Source organism: Oncorhynchus gorbuscha, unplaced genomic scaffold, assembly GCF_021184085.1.
Source record: "Oncorhynchus gorbuscha isolate QuinsamMale2020 ecotype Even-year unplaced genomic scaffold, OgorEven_v1.0 Un_scaffold_6018, whole genome shotgun sequence".
Taxonomy (NCBI): Eukaryota; Metazoa; Chordata; class Actinopteri; order Salmoniformes; family Salmonidae; genus Oncorhynchus; species Oncorhynchus gorbuscha.
Window position 1 is genome coordinate 1,620 of NW_025749708.1, and position 19,733 is coordinate 21,352.

The 19,733-nt window shown below is 42.6% G+C and overlaps 1 protein-coding gene across 1 annotated transcript; it reads left to right on the plus strand.

Moving 5' to 3' along the window:
* Window positions 1–398: 398 nt before the first annotated feature.
* On the plus strand, window positions 399–16,749 carry LOC124029295 (zinc finger CCCH domain-containing protein 13-like; the record flags this gene model as incomplete). The annotated part of the gene is made up of 22 exons (XM_046341060.1): window positions 399–415; window positions 690–728; window positions 2,226–2,261; window positions 2,362–2,493; window positions 3,926–4,030; window positions 4,269–4,475; window positions 4,704–4,793; window positions 5,181–5,225; window positions 5,704–5,778; window positions 6,219–6,308; window positions 6,469–6,525; window positions 6,691–6,744; window positions 8,506–8,595; window positions 10,501–10,557; window positions 10,723–10,776; window positions 13,007–13,066; window positions 13,177–13,230; window positions 14,387–14,422; window positions 14,590–15,195; window positions 15,338–15,374; window positions 16,458–16,483; window positions 16,666–16,749. Coding segments are annotated over 22 exons (2,051 nt in total), but the record flags the coding sequence as incomplete, so codon positions are not given.
* Between the last annotated feature and the right edge of the window lie 2,984 nt (window positions 16,750–19,733).

Sequence of the window (19,733 nt, forward strand, 5' to 3'; positions counted from 1 at the left end):
ATTGATGGGTGGATGGATGGATTGGTGGATGGATGGGTGGATGGTGGATTGGTGGATGGATGGGTGGATGGATGGATTGGTGGATGGATGGATGGATGGATGGATGGATGGATGGTGGGTTGGTGGATGGATGGATGGATGAATGGTGGGTTGGTGGATGGATGGATGGATGGTAGGTTGGTGGATTGGTGGATGGATGAATGGTGGATGGATTGGTGGGTTTTTGGCTGGATGGTGTATTGATTGATTGATTACATGATCCTATAGGACATGTGATTTATGAGTTGATATGATCCAAAAGTTACTAGCAGGGCTTTTAGACTTGTATGTAGAATGTGCTTGATATCATGCATTCTGAATGCATGTTTCCCTCTCTGCTCCTCTGTCTCTGTGTTTAGGGTCCACCAGGATGAAGGTACATCACTTTACTTTATTGATGATTGAAGATATAACTGATGTGGAATTGTAATGTCTACTTTATATGTTCAGGGGAGAGCAAGGAGAGAGCGGATTGAAAGGGAAGAAAGTAATGTGTTCTCAGTAAAAAAACAATGATTTATTCATGCTTATTCATGAAATGTATTATAAAGTGTTACCAACATTGTTTGACACATCCAGTCAGTGAAATAAAAATCAGTGAAGAATTTGAAAAGGACATTGTTTTGACCTGACATGCTCCTATTCCTCAGGGTGGCGCTGGTCTTCCAGGGAAATCAGCTGACATGAAGGTACATTTACATTTAAGTCATTTGCAGACGCTCTTATTCAGAGCGACTTACAAATTGGTGCATTCACCTTATGACATCCAGTGGAACAGCCACTTTACAATAGTGCATCTAAATCTTTTAAGGGGGGTGAGAAGGATTACTTATCCTATCCTAGGTATTCCTTAAAGAGGTGGGTTTCAGGTGTCTCCGGAAGGTGGTGATTGACTCCGCTGTCCTGGCGTCGTGAGGGAGTTTGTTCCACCATTGGGGCCAGAGCAGCGAACAGTTTTGACTGGGCTGAGCGGGAACTGTACTTCCTCAGTGGTAGGGAGGCGGAGCAGGCCAGAGGTGGATGAGCGCAGTGCCCTTGTTTGGGTGTAGGGCCTGATCAGAGCCTGGAGGTACGAGTGCCGTTCCCCTCACAGCTCCGTAGGCAAGCACCATGGTCTTGTAGCGGATGCGAGCTTCAACTGGAAGCCAGTGGAGAGAGCGGAGGAGCGGGGTGACGTGAGAGAACTTGGGAAGATTGAACACCAGACGGGCTGCGGCGTTCTGGATGAGTTGTAGGGGTTTAATGGCACAGGCAGGGAGCCCAGCCAACAGCGAGTTGCAGTAATCCAGACGGGAGATGACAAGTGCCTGGATTAGGACCTGCGCCGCTTCCTGTGTGAGGCAGGGTCGTACTCTGCGGATGTTGTAGAGCATGAACCTACAGGAACGGGCCACCGCCTGATGTTAGTTGAGAACGACAGGGTGTTGTCCAGGATCACGCCAAGGTTCTTGGCGCTCTGGGAGGAGGACACAATGGAGTTGTCAACCGTGATGGTGAGATCATGGAACGGGCAGTCCTTCCCCGGGAGGAAGAGCAGCTCTGTCTTGCCGAGTTCAGCTTGAGGTGGTGATCCGTCATCCACACTGATATGTCTGCCAGACATGCAGAATGCGATTCGCCACCTGGTCATCAGAAGGGGGAAAGGAGAAGATTAATTGTGTGTCGTCTGCATAGCAATGATAGGAGAGGCCATGTGAGGTTATGACAGAGCCAAGTGACTTGGTGTATAGCGAGAATAGGAGAGGGCCTAGAACAGAGCCTGGGGGACACCAGTGGTGAGAGCGCGTGGTGAGGAGACAAATTCTCGCCACGCCACCTGGTAGGAGCGACCTGTCAGGTAGGACGCAATCCAAGCGTGGGCCGCGCCGGAGATGCCCAACTCGGAGAGGGTGGAGAGGAGGATCTGATGGTTCACAGTATCGAAGGCAGCCGATAGGTCTAGAAGGATGAGAACAGAGGAGAGAGAGTTAGCTTTAGCAGTGCGGAGCGCCTCCGTGATACAGAAAAGAGCAGTCTCAGTTGAATGACTAGTCTTGAAACCTGACTGATTTGGATCAAGAAGGTCATTCTGAGAGAGATAGCGGGAGAGCTGGCCAAGGTAGACATCTCAGAACTACATTAACGCCACATACATTTAATGGAAAACAACAAATCATGGAAAAAATGTTTTATTTTCTCCTTCCCAGAACATTGAAGTAATGTTTGAAGACTATGGCATAAGGGTAAGCTCTTGACTCCGAATCCCAAACAGTTTTGTAGTTCAAAGTTTTTCATTTCACTGCCCAAGGTGGCTGTCTCATTAAGAAAGACTCTGTTTCCCAGCTGCCCTTGCTGAAGGCACTGATTGACAGGCTGCTGCAGGACGGCATGGAGGAACTTCTGCAGGAGCTAACCACCTCTAGGAGAGTCAATGAGAAGGAGAAACACGGCTCCAACATTATCACTGACTACACAGTATGTACACAGTCCATGCATATCTCTTCAACCCAAATCACACCAGGGGACATACCTGGTCATTTAGTGGGTTATTCCTGGGAGAAGTTCAATAAGGAAAATTGGAATTGGAATGTCAATTCTCTTTCTGAATTGACTGAATTGCAATGTAATTTACCATAACCCTGGTGACAAGCCTAGTATCAGAACTTAGATAGTGCTGGACTCATGAGTGTGTTAGTGTTGGACTCATGAGTGTGTTAGTGTTGGACTGTGTTAGTGTTGAGTGTTGGACTCATGAGTGTGTTAGTGTTGGACTCATTAGTGTGTTAGTGTTGGACTCATGAGTGTGTTAGTGTTGGACTCATGAGTGTGTTAGTGTTGGACTCATGAGTGTGTTAGTGTTGGACTCATGAGTGTGTTAGTGTTGGACTCATGAGTGTGTTAGTGTTGGACTCATGAGTGTGTTAGTGTTGGACTCATGAGTGTGTGTTAGTGTTGGACTCATGAGTGTGTTAGTGTTGGACTCATGAGTGTGTTAGTGTTGGACTCATTAGTGTGTTAGTGTTGGACTCATGAGTGTGTTAGTGTTGGACTCATGAGTGTGTTAGTGTTGGACTCATGAGTGTGTTAGTGTTGGACTCATGAGTGTGTTAGTGTTGGACTCATGAGTGTGTTAGTGTGTCATAGTGTTGGACTCATGAGTGTGTTAGTGTTGGACTCATGAGTGTGTTAGTGTTGGACTCATGAGTGTGTTATTGTTGGACTCATGAGTGTGTTATGTTGGACTCATGAGTGTGTTAGTGTTGGACTCATGAGTGTGTTAGTGTTGGACTCATTAGTGTGTTAGTGTTGGACTCATGAGTGTGTTAGTGTTGGACTCATGAGAGTGTGTTAGTGTTGGACTCATGAGTGTGTTAGTGTGTTAGTGCTGGACTCATGAGTGTGTTAGTGCTGGACTCATGAGTGTGTTAGTGTTGGACTCATGAGTGTGTTAGTGCTGGACTCATTAGTGTGTTAGTGTTGGACTCATGAGTGTGTGTGTTAGTGTTGGACTCATGAGTGTGTTAGTGTTGGACTCTCATGAGTGTGTGTGTTAGTGTTGGACTCATGAGTGTGTTAGTGTTGGACTCATGAGTGTGTTAGTGTTGGACTCATGAGTGTGTTAGTGTTGGACTCATGAGTGTGTTAGTGTTGGACTCATGAGTGTGTTAGTGTTGGACTCATGAGTGTGTTAGTGTTGGACTCATGAGTGTGTTAGTGCTGGACTCATGAGTGTGTTAGTGTTGGACTCATGAGTGTGTTAGTGTTGGACTCATGAGTGTGTTAGTGCTGGACTCATTAGTGTGTTAGTGCTGGACTCATGAGTGTGTTAGTGTTGGACTCATGAGTGTGTTAGTGCTGGACTCATGAGTGTGTTAGTGCTGGACTCATGAGTGTGTGTTTTGAACAGAGAACTGTAAAGTATGAGATCTCCAAGGAGCCTCTGACAGAGATGGACACCATAGAGGTGGCAGTTGACTCTGACCTAGACAGACAGCTACCAGAACCTAACTCTGTGAGTATCCACTCCAAACATGCTACATGACATAGGGACGCTTTCCCTCACACATATTAAGCCTAACCCTAACACAAAAAAAGCTAGTTAAATGAGTATTGTTTTTAGTCCACAACTAGTCTTTATCTGTATCCCAGAAATCAACCCATATTATAAAGCCCAGTCTATTTATGTATCCAACAGATACACTGTTGTACTACAACATGTAGTTATTCATCCAGGTCTCTATCTCATGAAGGATGCTTTGAATGAAACGGCGGAGGGCCCCACATTCTGGAACCTCACCCCTCTTAATGGTCTTAATGGCGTCCAAGACGTGGGGAGGATAGAGAGCACCTCTAAGGGGATAGAGGGCACACTGACAGTGGACGAGGACTTCAGTGAAACTCCCTCGCCCAAGTTGCCTTTATCAAACTCAACATTTAACAACACAACGTCTGAAGAGGTAAGGAAGGGGTACCTCTTCTACTCAAACCCCACAGCCAAACACTGGCTGTCAAATTAACTTTTAAAAGTGAACTATGAATAGTACAAGGTGTGTGTGTGTGTGTGTGTGTGTGTGTGTGTGTGTGTGTGTGTGTGTGTGTGTGTGTGTGTGTGTGTGTGTGTGTGTGTGTGTGTGTGTGTGTGTGTGTGTGTGTGTGTGTGTGTGTGTGTGTGTGTGTGTTTTTAGAGGGTCTCTGAGGTACCAGGGGCAATATTAGAAACTGTTCTCCTCAATGAGGAAGACTCCTTGAAGAAAAAGAAGAGTCGAGAACGGAAGGTGATGTCACTACAAATCGATCTTTTTGTTTTACATCTGATATACACAACCTTGTTGGGTTCAAATCCATTTCAAAATTTGAGAAAAATGTGTAATTTGGACATAAATTATGCAATTAGATGTAAGTTGTTCACAACCTATTTGTATTCATGACTATACAAGCAAATGTTATATTTAAATAGGTCTAAATAGATACTGTAAAAGAAAACATGTAAACTTTCCCTTTAACATTTTCTTAAATGTACAAAATGTTTTAGCGATAATTTTCTCTCCCATGAATCAGCCCATGACACAGATATAAATATCTTTGACCATAACTACCACAGCATGTTAGATGTGTATTTCCTATAAAGCATTACAACTTTTAACTGTGAAATTCTGAACCAGGGCAAGGGACAGAAAGGACGACATAAGAGGCAAAGACAACGCCTGGTAAACGCCCAAACTAAAGATGTAGTCAAAATAACCATATAAATGCCCAAACTAAACATGTCTAACATTTACGTTGTCACCGTCTGTTGCTAAGCATGTCACCCTCACCTGTTTTAACCTCAACTCCTTCAAATGACAGTGAGAAAAGAATTACTATCATTTCTTTCTAAGCAAACATAACATTTATCAAATTCTAAACCTAAATTAAAACTAAACTTATTAAACTGTACTTGCTGTGCCTAACTTGACCAATAAAAGGTATTAAATCATCATAACAGACATTTTAAAATGACTAAAAGCATGAATTTTTTTCTCCTAACTTGCTTTTTTGTTTTGTCCTTATTGTTTTGGACTTGTAAGTCATGTCCTGTACTCTCTCTTTGCTGCTTTGGGTCAAATACATGTTTATGATAGACATGTTTATCTCCTCTTGATCCCATTTACACATGGGACTCACCTTTTTCTCTCCTCTCTGAAGACGAGTACAGAGGAGGAAGAGGAAGCGGTGGAGGAGGAATTATACGATGGGGATGAGTACAGTTATGAATATGAGGTGAGTAACTGTCAAGTGAGATGTAAATGAACATTCCTAAGGATTTGATTGGTACATACTATTAGTCCTAAACTACAGTATTAAGTCTGTGGGTGGACACCCAATGACGTCACCTTTCCTAGTAGACCTCAGGGATCAGGGTTGGAATGACACATTTACCTCACGGGGCAGCCCATTATCCACACCAATACTTTGAGTCTTATAGCAGTGCCCTGATTGTGTTATGGTAGTGATCAGCATAGTGTGGTAACCCTCCTAATTCAAACTCTACAAACTCAAATGATTACTGAGTTAAAAGAAGGTACCTGAAACTGAATTACTCTGATGCAATACATGAATTAATGACTCACTCAACAGTAATGCTGTCATTATTTTGTGACGTTTGTAAAAGTGTTTTAGAGTGGAATGTTTTTCATAGTTATTGTTAATTTTTGTTGAAGGATTCCACAGATGATCCCTTACTGTCAATGGAAAAGCAAGGGGAGTTTGAAGTCACAACAGAAAGCACACTACATGGAATGAGCAAAGAGGTGAACACTTTTCCTTTGCCACTGTATCTCTAGATATAGAAAAATGATAGTAAAGACAACGGATGGTAAAACATGTCATTTTGACCTTTGAACCAGGAAATGTACATACGGCATTCTATCCAGTAGTGGTCATTACTGATTATATGTCAATGTTTCTTAGAGTGGCCTGACAACTTTGGGTCCATATCCATCCCAGTCACCGGGAGACAGTGAAAAGGTATGAAACTGGAGCTCTTTTCCTGAGATACTTTGTAAAGTGCAAACTGTGTCAAGCAGAGCCAGCACCATGGACAGCTCTGAGTTGAGTGGTAGAAGACTATGTGACGTGTGTGTTTGCTGTATTGTATATTGTTCTTGAAACATACTACACTTTGTTCCAAAGCAGGGGGAATTCATCACCCCTATCCTTCCCAGCACAACGGAAGAAACAGAGAATGTAAGTCTGTGACTGACTGCAAGATTCTACCTGACGCTTTACTAACCATGATCCTGAAGGATATGAGGTGTAAATGGACACAACTAAATTCATCTTTACTAACCATGATCCTGACATGGACACAACTAGACCATGATCCTGAAGGATATGAGGTGTAAATGGACACAACTAGACTTCTATTCATCTTTACTAACCATGATCCTGAAGGATATGAGGTGTAAATGGACACAACTAGCCTTCTATTCATCTTTACTAACCATGATCCTGAGGGATATGAGGTATAAATGGACACAACTAGACTTCTATTCATCTTTACTAACCATGATCCTGAAGGATATGAGGTGTAAATGGACACAACTAGACTTCTAGTCGTCTTTACTAACCTTGATCCTGAGGGATATGAGGTGTAAATGGACACAACTAGACTTCTAGTCGTCTTTACTAACCTTGATCCTGAGGGATATGAGGTGTAAATGGACACAACTAGACTTCTAGTCGTCTTTACTAACCTTGATCCTGAGGGATATGAGGTGTAAATGGACACAACTAGACTTCTAGTCGTCTTTACTAACCTTGATCCTGAGGGATATGAGGTGTAAATGGACACAACTAGCCTTCTATTTGTCTTTACTAACCATGATCCTGAGGGATATGGGGTGTAAATGGACACAACTAGCCTTCTATTCGTCTTTACTAATGGTGTTGCAGTTCATGTATGCCTCCGTTGGACTGTGGGTGTATGAATGTGATGCAAAGTGCTTTGATCCAATGATTATCATTGGCATTCCAATACAAAGGTTGTAGGTAATTGATAGCATTTATATGTTCTAACTTATCTTCTGTATGTGTTTCTTGGTTGATTAGAATTTCCCAAAAGAAAGCCCTGCCCAGTGTTCAATAACATGAATACATAGTCAGATTGTGTCGTAATAATGATTGGCCAACCATCGTAGTGATCTGAGCACTTGGCATCACTGTGTACGTTGAGATCTTTCGTCTGCCTATCAACTGTGAACATTTCACCAGTGCAAAATGTACCACAATTCCAATTTTAAACATGAATTATTAGGCCTGCGTGAAAAACAAATATTTAAAGTCTTAAATAAACAAAATATATATTTGACTTAAAGATTTAACACAAAGGGGCCAACTTACAATGGAAGACTTACATACTGTATTCTGGCATGCATTGGTGCATGACCTCTGAACTTTGCCTGAATGGTAATGTCAAGAGATGCAACCAAAATGAACTTTTCCAATAACATTTGTAGCTCACTGGGCAGCCCGTTATCCACACCAATACTTTGAGTCTTATAGCAGTGCCCTGATTGTGTTATGGTAGTGATCAGCATAGTGTGGTAACCCTTCTAATTCAAACTCTACAAACTCAAATGATTACTGAGTTAAAAGAAGGTACCTGAAACTCAATTACTCTGATGCAATACATGTATTAATGAATCCATCACACACATTCATGAGGAGGGTGTGTTGTTGACCTTGCACGTGTACATCTCTAGAGACAAAATGAGGAAGTCATACAGTTGATTTGGGTCCCCACCCACTTCCCTGAAAATAATGAATTATTAGGAATTGAATAGTTTATCATTATATGCCAGTTATATACCTGTTATTAATTGTGGTTTGCGTATCGAACTCCGATGACTGTCTCACTCACCAGTAATGCTGTCATTATTTTGTGACGTTTGTAAAAGTGTTTTAGAGTGGAATGTTTTTCATAGTTATTGTTCATTTTTGTTGAAGGATTCCACAGATGATCCCTTACTGTCAATGGAAAAGCAAGGGGAGTTTGAAGTCACAACAGAAAGCACACTACATGGAATGAGCAAAGAGGTGAACACTTTTCCTTTGCCACTGTATCTCTAGATATAGAAAAATGATAGTAAAGACAACGGATGGTAAAACATGTCATTTTGACCTTTGAACCAGGAAATGTACATACAGCATTCTGTCCAGTAGTGGTCATTACTGATTATACAGTGGGCAAAAAAGTATTTAGTCAGCCACCAATTGTGCGAATTCTCCCACTTAAAAACATGAGAGAGGCCTGTAATTTTCATCATAGGTACACTTCAACTATGACAGACAAAATGAGAAAAAAATCCAGAAAATCATATTATAGGATTTTTAATGAATTTATTTGCAAATTATGGTGGAAAATAAGTATTTGGTCACCTACAAACAAGCAAGATTTCTGGCTCTCACAGACCTGTAACTTCTTATTTAAGAGGCTCCTCTGTCCTCCACTCGTTACCTGTATTAATGGCACCTGTTTGAACTTGTTATCAGTATAAATATGATTTTCCTTCTACCCCCCCCCTTAAAAGATTTAGATGCACTATTGTAAAGTGGCTGTTCCACTGGATGTCATAAGGTGAATGCACCAATTTGTAAGTCGCTCTGGATAAGAGTGTCTGCTAAATGACTTAAATGTAAAATGTAAATGTATAAAAGACACCTGTCCACAACCTCAAACAGTCACACTCCAAACTCCACTATGGCCAAGACCAAAGAGCTGTCAAAGGACGCCAGAAACGAAATTGTAGACCTGCACCAGGCTGGGAAGACTGAAGCTGCAATAGGTAAGCAGCTTGGTTTGAAGAAATCAACTGTGGGAGCAATTATCAGGAAATGGAAGACATACAAGACCACTGATAATCTCCCTCGATCTGGGGCCCCACGCAAGATCTCACCCCGTGGGGTCAAAATGATCACAAGAACGTTGAGCAAAAATCCCAGAACCACACGGGGGGACCTAGTGAATGACCTGCAGAGAGCTGGGACCAAAGTAACAAAGCCTACCATCAGTAACACACTACGCCGCCAGGGACTCAAATCCTGCGGTGCCAGACGTGTCCCCCTGCTTAAGCCAGTACATGTCCAGGCCCGTCTGAAGTTTGATAGAGAGCATTTGGATGATCCAGAAGAAGATTGGGAGAATGTCATATGGTCAGATGAAACCAAAATATAACTTTTTGGTAAAAACTCAACGCTTCGTGTTTGGAGGACAAAGAATGCTGAGTTGCATCCAAAGAACACCATACCTACTGTGAAGCATGGGGGTGGAAACATCATGCTTTGGGGCTGTTTTTCTGCAAAGGGACCAGGACGACTGATCCGTGTAAAGGAAAGAATGAATGGGGCCATGTATCGTGAGATTTTGAGTGAAAACCTCCTTCCATCAGCAAGGGAATTGAAGATGAAACGTGGCTGGGTCTTTCAGCATGACAATGATCCCAAACACACCACCGGGCAACGAAGGAGTGGCTTCGTAAGAAGCATTTCAAGGTCCCGGAGTGGCCTAGCCAGTCTCCAGATCTCAACACCATAGAAAATCTTTGGAGAGAGTTGAAAGTCCGTGTTGCCCAGCAACAGCCCCAAAACATCACTGCTCTAGAGGAGATCTGCATGGAGGAATGGGACAAAATACCAGCAACAGTATGTGAAGACTTACAGACAATGGTTGACCTCTGTCATTGCCAACAAAGGGTATATAACAAAGTATTGAGATAAACTTTTGTTATTGACCAAATACTTATTTTCCACCATAATTTGGCAAATAAATTCATAAAAATCCTACAATGTGATTTTCTGGATTTATTTTTCTCATTTTGTCTGTTAGTTGAAGTGAACCTATGATGAAAATTACAGGCCTCTCATCTTTTTAAGTGGGAGAACGTGCACAATTGGTGGCTGACTAAATACGTTTTTGCCCCACTGTATGTCCATGTTTCTTAGAGTGGCCTGACAACTTTGGGTCCATATCCATCCCAGTCACCGGGAGACAGTGAAAAGGTATGAAATTGGAGCTCTTTTCCTGAGATACTTTGTAAAGTGCGAACTGTGTCAAGCAGAGCCAGCACCATGGACAGCTCTGAGTTGAGTGGTAGAAGACTATGTGACGTGTGTGTTTGCTGTATTGTATATTGTTCTTGAAACATACTACACTTTGTTCCAAAGCAGGGGGAATTCATCACCCCTATCCTTCCCAGCACAACGGAAGAAACAGAGAAGGTAAGTCTGTGACTGACTGCAAGATTCTACCTGACGCTTTACTAACCATGATCCTGAGGGATATGAGGTGTAAATGGACACAACTAGCCTTCTATTCGTCTTTACTAACCATGATCCTGAGGGATATGAGGTGTAAATGGACACAACTAGCCTTCTATTCATCTTTATTAACCATGATCCTGAGGGATATGAGGTGTAAATGGACACAACTAGCCTATTCATCTTTCTGGGGAGTTTTCTAACCATGATTGCCTGACAGGGATATCAGCTGAGGTGTAAAAATACATTTGATTTGACACAACTAGCCTTCTTTACTAATGGTGTTGCAGTTCATGTATGCCTCCGTTGGACTGTGGGTGTATGAATGTGATGCAAAGTGCTTTGATCCAATGATTATCATTGGTATTCCAATACAAAGGTTGTAGGTAATTGATATCATTTATATGTTCTAACTTATCTTCTTGATGTGTTTCTTGGTTGATTAGAATTTCCCAAAAGAAAGCCCTTCCCAGTGTTCAATAACATCAATACATAGTCAGATTGTGTCATAATAATGATTGGCCAACCATCGTAGTGATCTGAGCACTTATCATCACTGTGTACGTTGAGATCTTTCGTCTGACTAACAACTGCGAACATTTCACCAGTGCAAAATGTACCACAATTACAAATGTAATTTTAAACAAGAAATATTAGTCCATCATAATAAAAGTATATAAAGACAATTGATTAAAAGATTGGACACAACTGGGCCAACTTGCAATGAAAGACATCCATATACCAGCATGCATTGAGCATGACCTCTGAACTTTGCCTGAATGGGAATGTCAAGAGCTGCAAACAAAATATGAACTCTTCATGAGTGAATTTATACACTTTCTGATTAAAACATTTTTTCTGTTTTTTTTGTTTACTTTTTTATTTTTAACACAGGACCTTTCCTCAATCCAGAAAGATTGAGACTGTAGATTTGTAAGCACGGAGTGTTTGTATAAACTGTGAAGTGAAGTGTATCGCTGGTGAGGAGCAGTCTACCCTTAACCTGACCAGCATAACATGAGGAGGGACTTCGCTTCGTCGCAATGATGATGCAATTTGTCCAATGTCACTCGTCCAATTCCACTTCTATGACCAGAATCGTGTTTTATACTTAATTCAAATACCTAAAAGATGAACAATACATAGGTAAAGCTCAGTTAAATCAAGACAGTGTATTATATAACGATTATTGGACTAATACATTCTTCCATCAGATGTCAGTGTTATTTTAGCATTGACTTTGCAGAAACTAATTTATTTATTAAAGAAGTTGAAAACGTTACATTGGACCTAAGCTGTAGTATCTCTCTGTCGCTTCAGTATTACAACAGTTTTTACCTCCTCGTCATTTGTTCAACCATATTCTAATGTTTTCAGTGTATCGCTGCTTATCAATTCCTCAACCAAATGTTATTTATTGAAAACATGGAAATAGATTGTATTTTGTTCCTTTTCTGTATTAGTTACTACTTTTTCAATGAAATGTGTTTCCATCATATTCTTCAGAATATATAGTATTCAAACTTGTTTACACTGGTGAAATGTTGGCAGTCTAAAGTTTTCTATTTGTATTTAACCTCTCTGTGTGCATGTAAGTAAATGTTCAAATGATCAGAAGTCTTTGTGTCTTCTTTCATCTAACATTAGAGCCTGTAATCCATTTCTGATACATCACAATCTGAAGGGACATATACACTTGATCCAGGGCTGCGCACGGACGCTCGCACACACTCACACACTCACACACACACACTCTCACACACACACACTCACACTCACACACACACTCACACACACACACACACACACACACACACACACACACACACACACACACACACACACACACACACACACACACACACACACACACACACACACACACACACACACACACACACACACACACACACACACACACACACACACACACACACACTCATGCACGCACACTCTCTCACACTCACACACACACACACTCACACACACACTCACACTCTCACACACTCACACACTCTCACACACACTCACGCACTCACTCTCACACTCACACACACACACACACTCTCACACTCATCATGAGTGGGACACTACGGCTGTAGGCCAAGCACCATGGGAACTCCCCACAGTGGTAATGGCACATCAATGACTTATAATCAATGACTCATGAAGTGGTTTTGGGAATTGGCAGGCGGGACCATCTCATGTCCGGGTCAGAGTAAGGAAGAGCGCCCCCTGGCCAGATTACATGGTAAGTACACTGAAAAAAATATGGATTACCATTAAAATACAATGTAAGAGTACATCATTTTTAGAAAACAATGGCATTTGCCAGAAATATTTGAGTCTTTGCTGTTTCAGGCATACATGCCAGGAACTGCCGGAGGAAGGAATCGATACCATGACAGACAAAAAGTAAACAGATTTATTTACTAGGGATATTTTTCTATTACACTGATATCAACTACTCATAGGTTTTATCAAATCAACAGTTAGCATGGAGGGAATAGCACAGGGAAGGGTTCAGAGAAGGTATTACATGGTCAAATCAACAGTTAGCATGGAGGGAATAGCACAGGGAAGGGTTCAGAGAAGGTATTACATGGTCAAATCAACAGTTAGCATGGAGGGAATAGCACAGGGAAGGGTTCAGAGAAGTTATGACATGGTCAAATCAACAGTTAGCATGGAGGGAATAGCACAGGGAAGGGTTCAGAGAAGTTATTACATGGTCAAATCAACAGTTAGCATGGAGGGAATAGCACAGGGAAGGGTTCAGAGAAGGTATTACATGGTCAAATCAACAGTTAGCATGGAGGGAATAGCACAGGGAAGGGGTTCAGAGAAGTTATTACATGGTCAAATCAACAGTTAGCATGGAGGGAATAGCACAGGGAAGGGTTCAGAGTAGTTATTACATGGTCAAATCAACAGTTAGCATGGAGGGAATAGCACAGGGAAGGGTTCAAGAAGTTATTACATGGTCAAATCAACAGTTAGCATGGAGGGAATAGCACAGGGAAGGGTTCAGAGAAGTTATTACATGGTCAAATCAACAGTTAGCATGGAGGGAATAGCACAGGGAAGGGTTCAGAGAAGTTATTACATGGTCAAATCAACAGTTAGCATGGAGGGAATAGCACAGGGAAGGGTTCAGAGAAGTTATTACATGGTCAAATCAACAGTTAGCATGGAGGGAATAGCACAGGGAAGGGTTCAGAGAAGTTATTACATGGTCAAATCAACAGTTAGCATGGAGGGAATAGCACAGGGAAGGAGAAGTTATTACATGGTCAAATCAACAGTTCATGGAGGGAATAGCACAGGGAAGGGTTCATTATTACATGGTCAAATCAACAGTTAGCATGGAGGGAATAGCACAGGGAAGGGTTCAGAGAAGTTATTACATGGTCAAATCAACAGTTAGCATGGAGGGAATAGCACAGGGAAGGGTTCAGAGAAGGGTCAAATCAACAGTTAGCATGGAGAATAGCACAGGGAAGGGTTCAGAGAAGGTATTACATGGTCAAATCAAACAACGTGTGAACATTCCCTCTTTCTGTTTTTGAAGTCACAGTCGGGAGCAAGAGGTCCCAAGAAATCACATGTGAGTGTTGCTCAGCCAAAACATATCGGTGAATTGCCCAACGGATGGACCGTAGTTATGATGCACTTTGAACATCAAAATAAATCCATATTAATTCATCACTATTTAAGTGTAATGAATTGAGCAATCTATCAGTAAACCAATCAATTTTCCATTTGTGGTTCCAGAGACAGAAACAAGAAAACAGAGACCCTCAGCCTGACCCTGAATCCTATACAGAGACGGAGGTCGACTATGAAACAGAAAGAGACTGGGAGACACCAACAGAGATGGAGGGAGAGAGAGAAGAACCCATAGCAGCAGAGGAAGAGACACCATGGGAAAGACATAGAGAGATGGAGATGGTAGAAAAGAAAGGAAAAGAGATGGAAGGAGAGATATACCATGATGCAGAAAGAGAGGAAGAGGAGGAGAGAAGTGGCGACTCTGAGTGGGACACGGAGGAAGACAGTGAATTCGAGAGGGAGAGAGAGAGGGAAAGGATGGAGATGGAGAGGGAGAGGATGGAGCTTGAAAAAGAGAGGGAAGCAGAGCTGGAGTTGCAGAGGGAGAAACTAGAGAGGGAGCACATGGAAAAGGAGAGAGACCTGCAAATGGAGAGGGAGAGTGAACTAGAGAGAACAGAGATGGAGGGAGGCAGAGACCTGGACAGGGAGAGAGAGGAGTGGGAGAGACGGAGGCAGGAGATGGAAAGAGAGAGCGGAAGACAAGGAGAGTACGAGGAGGAAGGAGGAGTAAGACCCTATCCAGGGTCAGAATATGACTATTTGAAGGTAAACACTCACACGTCCCCCAATCAAAGTGCTGTGAAGATGACATGATAAAAGCGCCTGTCCTGTTACCCTCATCTATCACGCATTTCTATCAGGTTCCTCTTTGTGTTCCTCTTTGAGTGGTTCCTTCTGTTGTCTAAAGGGCGCTCCGGGTGAAAATGGACTTCCAGGGACCGAAGGTGACTACCAATCATTTTCAAATACAACAGTGTCTTCAAATGGAGTGAAAGAACAAGACGTCCTGAATCTGCCCCCATATCTCTACAGTACCACGTTGCAATAAGGAATCCTTTATACATAGTTTGTTAAGGCTGTATAAGAAGTTTGTAGATAATGTATTGTTAATGTGTTGATCAGTGATATCCTGTGCATGGCAGACAGTTCACACCACCAACATGACGAGAACGACATGTTTTATAGTCTATAGCTCTCTTAGAAATGAAGGCAAACCTTTAATAAAGGGCACCTTAATGTAATGTCAACCCAATCTGTCCTTACGCCCGTACACAGTGTCAATGTCACCAGGTCACAACATCAACCCAATCTGTCCTTACGCCCGTACACAGTGTCAATGTCAATGTCACCAGGTCACAACATCAACCCAATCTGTCCTTACGCCCGTACACAGTGTCAATGTCACCAGGTCACAACATCAACCCAATCTGTCCTTACGCCCGTACACAGTGTCAATGTCACCAGGTCACAACATCAAACGTATCCTCGCTCCCCTCCTACCCACATCTCATTATCAGTGACACACACACACACACACACACACACACACACACACACACACACACACACACACACACACACACACACACACACACACACACACACACACACACACACACACACACACACACACACACACACACACACACACACACACACACACACACACACACCTATTTACCTACCCACATCTTCCCCTATAAGTTTGTCCATGTCTCTCTGCTCTCCTGTCAGTCAAACCAGCGGAGCTCAGAATGTTGGTCTTTGATGTCCCCAGAGTTCTATTTCTGATCCCCTCATGACGCAGTAGATTAATCATGTGGTATTAATAATTCCGTCTCTTAGCTGGCGGCATCGATACAAAACATATCCTTGAAAAACTCTATGGACATTTTTTCTCTCCGGCTGTCTGAATGTGATGGTGCTATTTTGGTGCACGAGACACAGACAGAGACATATGGAGAGAATGAACTTGAATAACACTCACTTTGTCACTGATTTGTTGACAATTGTCTTCGTTCTACCAGGGGAACTTGGTGAAAAGGGACACAAGGTAAATTGTTTTCCAATTCAGTAATGTGATAGAGCAAAGCCCGAACCAAGGTCTTTTAAGCATTCATGTTTTGAACATTTAACTATTTTTATTTATTGAAATATCTAACTAGAATGACTCCTGCACACTGTTCTGTATATTTGCAAATTAAACGTGTCCTATTGACATTGTTGTGTTTTTAGGGTGAGCCAGGTATTGGCCACAGAGGTCCTGTGGGACAGGCTGGTCCACCTGGAACTAAGGTAGACTCCCACACCATCACTTAGCTCTGCCCTCTACTTGGTCTAAATCTATTTAGCTTTAACTGGCTTCAATGCTTCTACACCTGCATTGCTTGCTGTTTGGGGTTTTAGGCTGGGTTTCTGTACAGCACTTTGAGATATCAGCTGATGTACGAAGGGCTATATAAATAAATACATTTGATTTGATTTGAAATTTGAATTGACAATTTTGTCACCTGAGGGCCTGATTGTTACTATGGAGAAACAATAGTCGAGAGGAAACACTGAACTTCAGTAGCTGCTAGAGAAATACCAACACGGTCCTTATCTGTCTCCTATTAGCTATCCCCCTCTCTCTGGGATTGTCTCTTTCTTTTTCTATTCATTTATTAATTGTTGTTATCTTCCATTTACAAAGCAAAAACACTAGAACATATGGAATTAAAACTGCAAGGGAATTATAATTTTAGTTATATCAGTGTAGTAATTAGAGCAATGCAAAAAAAATATAATCCCTTTCTACCTTTGTCCCTCTGACTGTCTTTCTCTCCTTCTGTCTGTCTGATTATCTGTCTTTCTCTCCTTCTGTCTGTCTGCTTATCTGTCTCTCTCTATCTCTGTCTCTTTCTCTCCTTCTGTCTGTCTGCTTATCTGTCTCTCTCTCCTTCTGTCTGTCTGCTTATCTGTCTCTCTCTCTTTTCTGTCTGTCTGCTTATCTGTCTCTCTCTCTCTGTCTGTCTGTCTGCTTATCTGTCTCTCTCTCCTTCTGTCTGTCTGCCTTCTGTCTCTCTCCTTCTGTCTGTCTGCTTATCTGTCTGTCTGTCTGCTTATCTGTCTCTCTCTCTCTTCTGTCTGTCTGCTTATCTGTCTCTCTCTCTTCTGTCTGTCTGCTTATCTGTCTTTCTCTCTTTCTGTCTGTCTGCTCTCTGTCTCTCTCTCTTCTGTCTGTCTGCCTATCTGTCTCTCTCTCTTCTGTCTGTCTGTCTGTCTCTCTCTCTTCTGTCTGTCTGCCTATCTGTCTCTCTCTCCTCTCTGTCTGTCTGTCTTATCTCTGTCTCTCTCCTTCTGTCTGTCTGCTTATCTGTCTCTCTCTCTTCTGTCTGTCTGCTTATCTGTCTCTCTCTCCTTCTGTCTGTCTGCTTATCTGTCTCTCTCTCTTCTGTCTGTCTGTCTCTTTCTCTCTCTTCTGTCTGTCTGCTCTGTCTCTCTCTCTGTCTGTCTGCTTATCTGTCTCTCTCTATCTCTGTCTCTGTCTCTCTCTCTTCTGTCTGTCTGCCTATCTGTCTCTCTCTATCTCTGTCTATTTCTCTCCTTCTGTCTGTCTGCCTATCTGTCTCTCTCTCCTTCTGTCTGTCTGCTTATCTGTCTCTCTCTCTTTCTGTCTGTCTGCCTATCTGTCTCTCTCTCCTTCTGTCTGTCTGCTTATCTGTCTCTCTCTCTTTCTGTCTGTCTGCCTATCTGTCTCTCTCTCCTTCTGTCTGTCTGCTTATCTGTCTCTCTCTCCTTCTGTCTGTCTGCTTATATGTCTCTCTCTATCTCTGTCTGTCTGCCTATCTGTCTCTATCTCTGTCTCATTCTCTCTTTCTGTCTGTCTGCTTATCTGTCTTTCTCTCCTTCTGTCTGTCTGCTTATCTGTCTCTCTCTCTATCTCTGTCTGTCTGTCTGTCTCTCTCTCCTTCTGTCTGTCTGCTTATCTGTCTCTCTCTCCTTCTGTCTGTCTGTCTGTCTCTCTCTCCTTCTGTCTGTCTGCTTATCTGTCTCTCTCTCTATCTCTGTCTGTCTGCCTATCTGTCTCTATCTCTGTCTCATTCTCTCTTTCTGTCTGTGTCTGCCTATCTGTCTCTATCTCTGTCTCATTCTCTCTTTCTGTCTGTCTGCCTATCTGTCTCTCTCTCCTTCTGTCTGTCTGCTATCTGTCTCTCTCTCCTTCTGTCTGTCTGCTTATCTGTCTCTCTCTCCTTCTGTCTGTCTGCTTATCTGTCTTTCTCTCCTTCTGTCTCTTTCTCTCTTCTGTCTGTCTGCCTATCTATCTGTCTCTGCTTATCTGTCTCTCTCTTTCTGTCTGTCTGCCTATCTGTCTCTCTCTCCTTCTGTCTGTCTGCCTATCTGTCTCTCTCTCTCTGTCTGTTTCTGTCTGTCTGCCTATCTGTCTCTCTCTCTTTCTGTCTGTCTGTCTGTCTCTCTCTCTTTCTGTCTGTCTGCCTATCTGTCTCTCTCTCCTTCTGTCTGTCTGCTTATCTGTCTCTCTCTCTTTCTGTCTGTCTGCCTATCTGTCTCTCTCTCTTCTGTCTGTCTGCTTATCTGTCTCTCTCTCCTTCTGTCTGTCTGCTTATCTGTCTCTCTCTATCTCTGTCTGTCTGCCTATCTGTCTCTATCTCTGTCTCATTCTCTCTTTCTGTCTGTCTGCCTATCTGTCTCTCTCTCCTTCTGTCTGTCTGCTTATCTGTCTCTCTCTCCTTCTGTCTGTCTGCTTATCTGTCTCTCTCTCCTTCTGTCTGTCTGCTTATCTGTCTTTCTCTCCTTCTGTCTCTCTCTATCTCTGTCTATTTCTCTCCTTCTGTCTGTCTGCTTATCTGTCTCTCTCTCCTTCTGTCTGTCTGCTTATCTGTCTCTCTCTCCTTCTGTCTGTCTGCTTATCTGTCTTTCTCTCCTTCTGTCTGTCTCTCTCTGTCTCTTTCTCTCCTTCTGTCTGTCTGCCTATCTGTCTCTCTCTCCTTCTGTCTGTCTGCTTATCTGTCTCTCTCTCTTTCTGTCTGTCTGCCTATCTGTCTCTCTCTCCTTCTGTCTGTCTGCCTATCCGTCTCTCTCTATCTCTGTCTATTTCTCTCCTTCTGTCTGTCTGCCTATCTGTCTCTCTCTCCTTCTGTCTGTCTGCTTATCTGTCTCTCTCTCTTTCTGTCTGTCTGCCTATCTGTCTCTCTCTCCTTCTGTCTGTCTGCTTATCTGTCTCTCTCTCTTTCTGTCTGTCTGCCTATCTGTCTCTCTCTCCTTCTGTCTGTCTGCTTATCTGTCTCTCTCTCCTTCTGTCT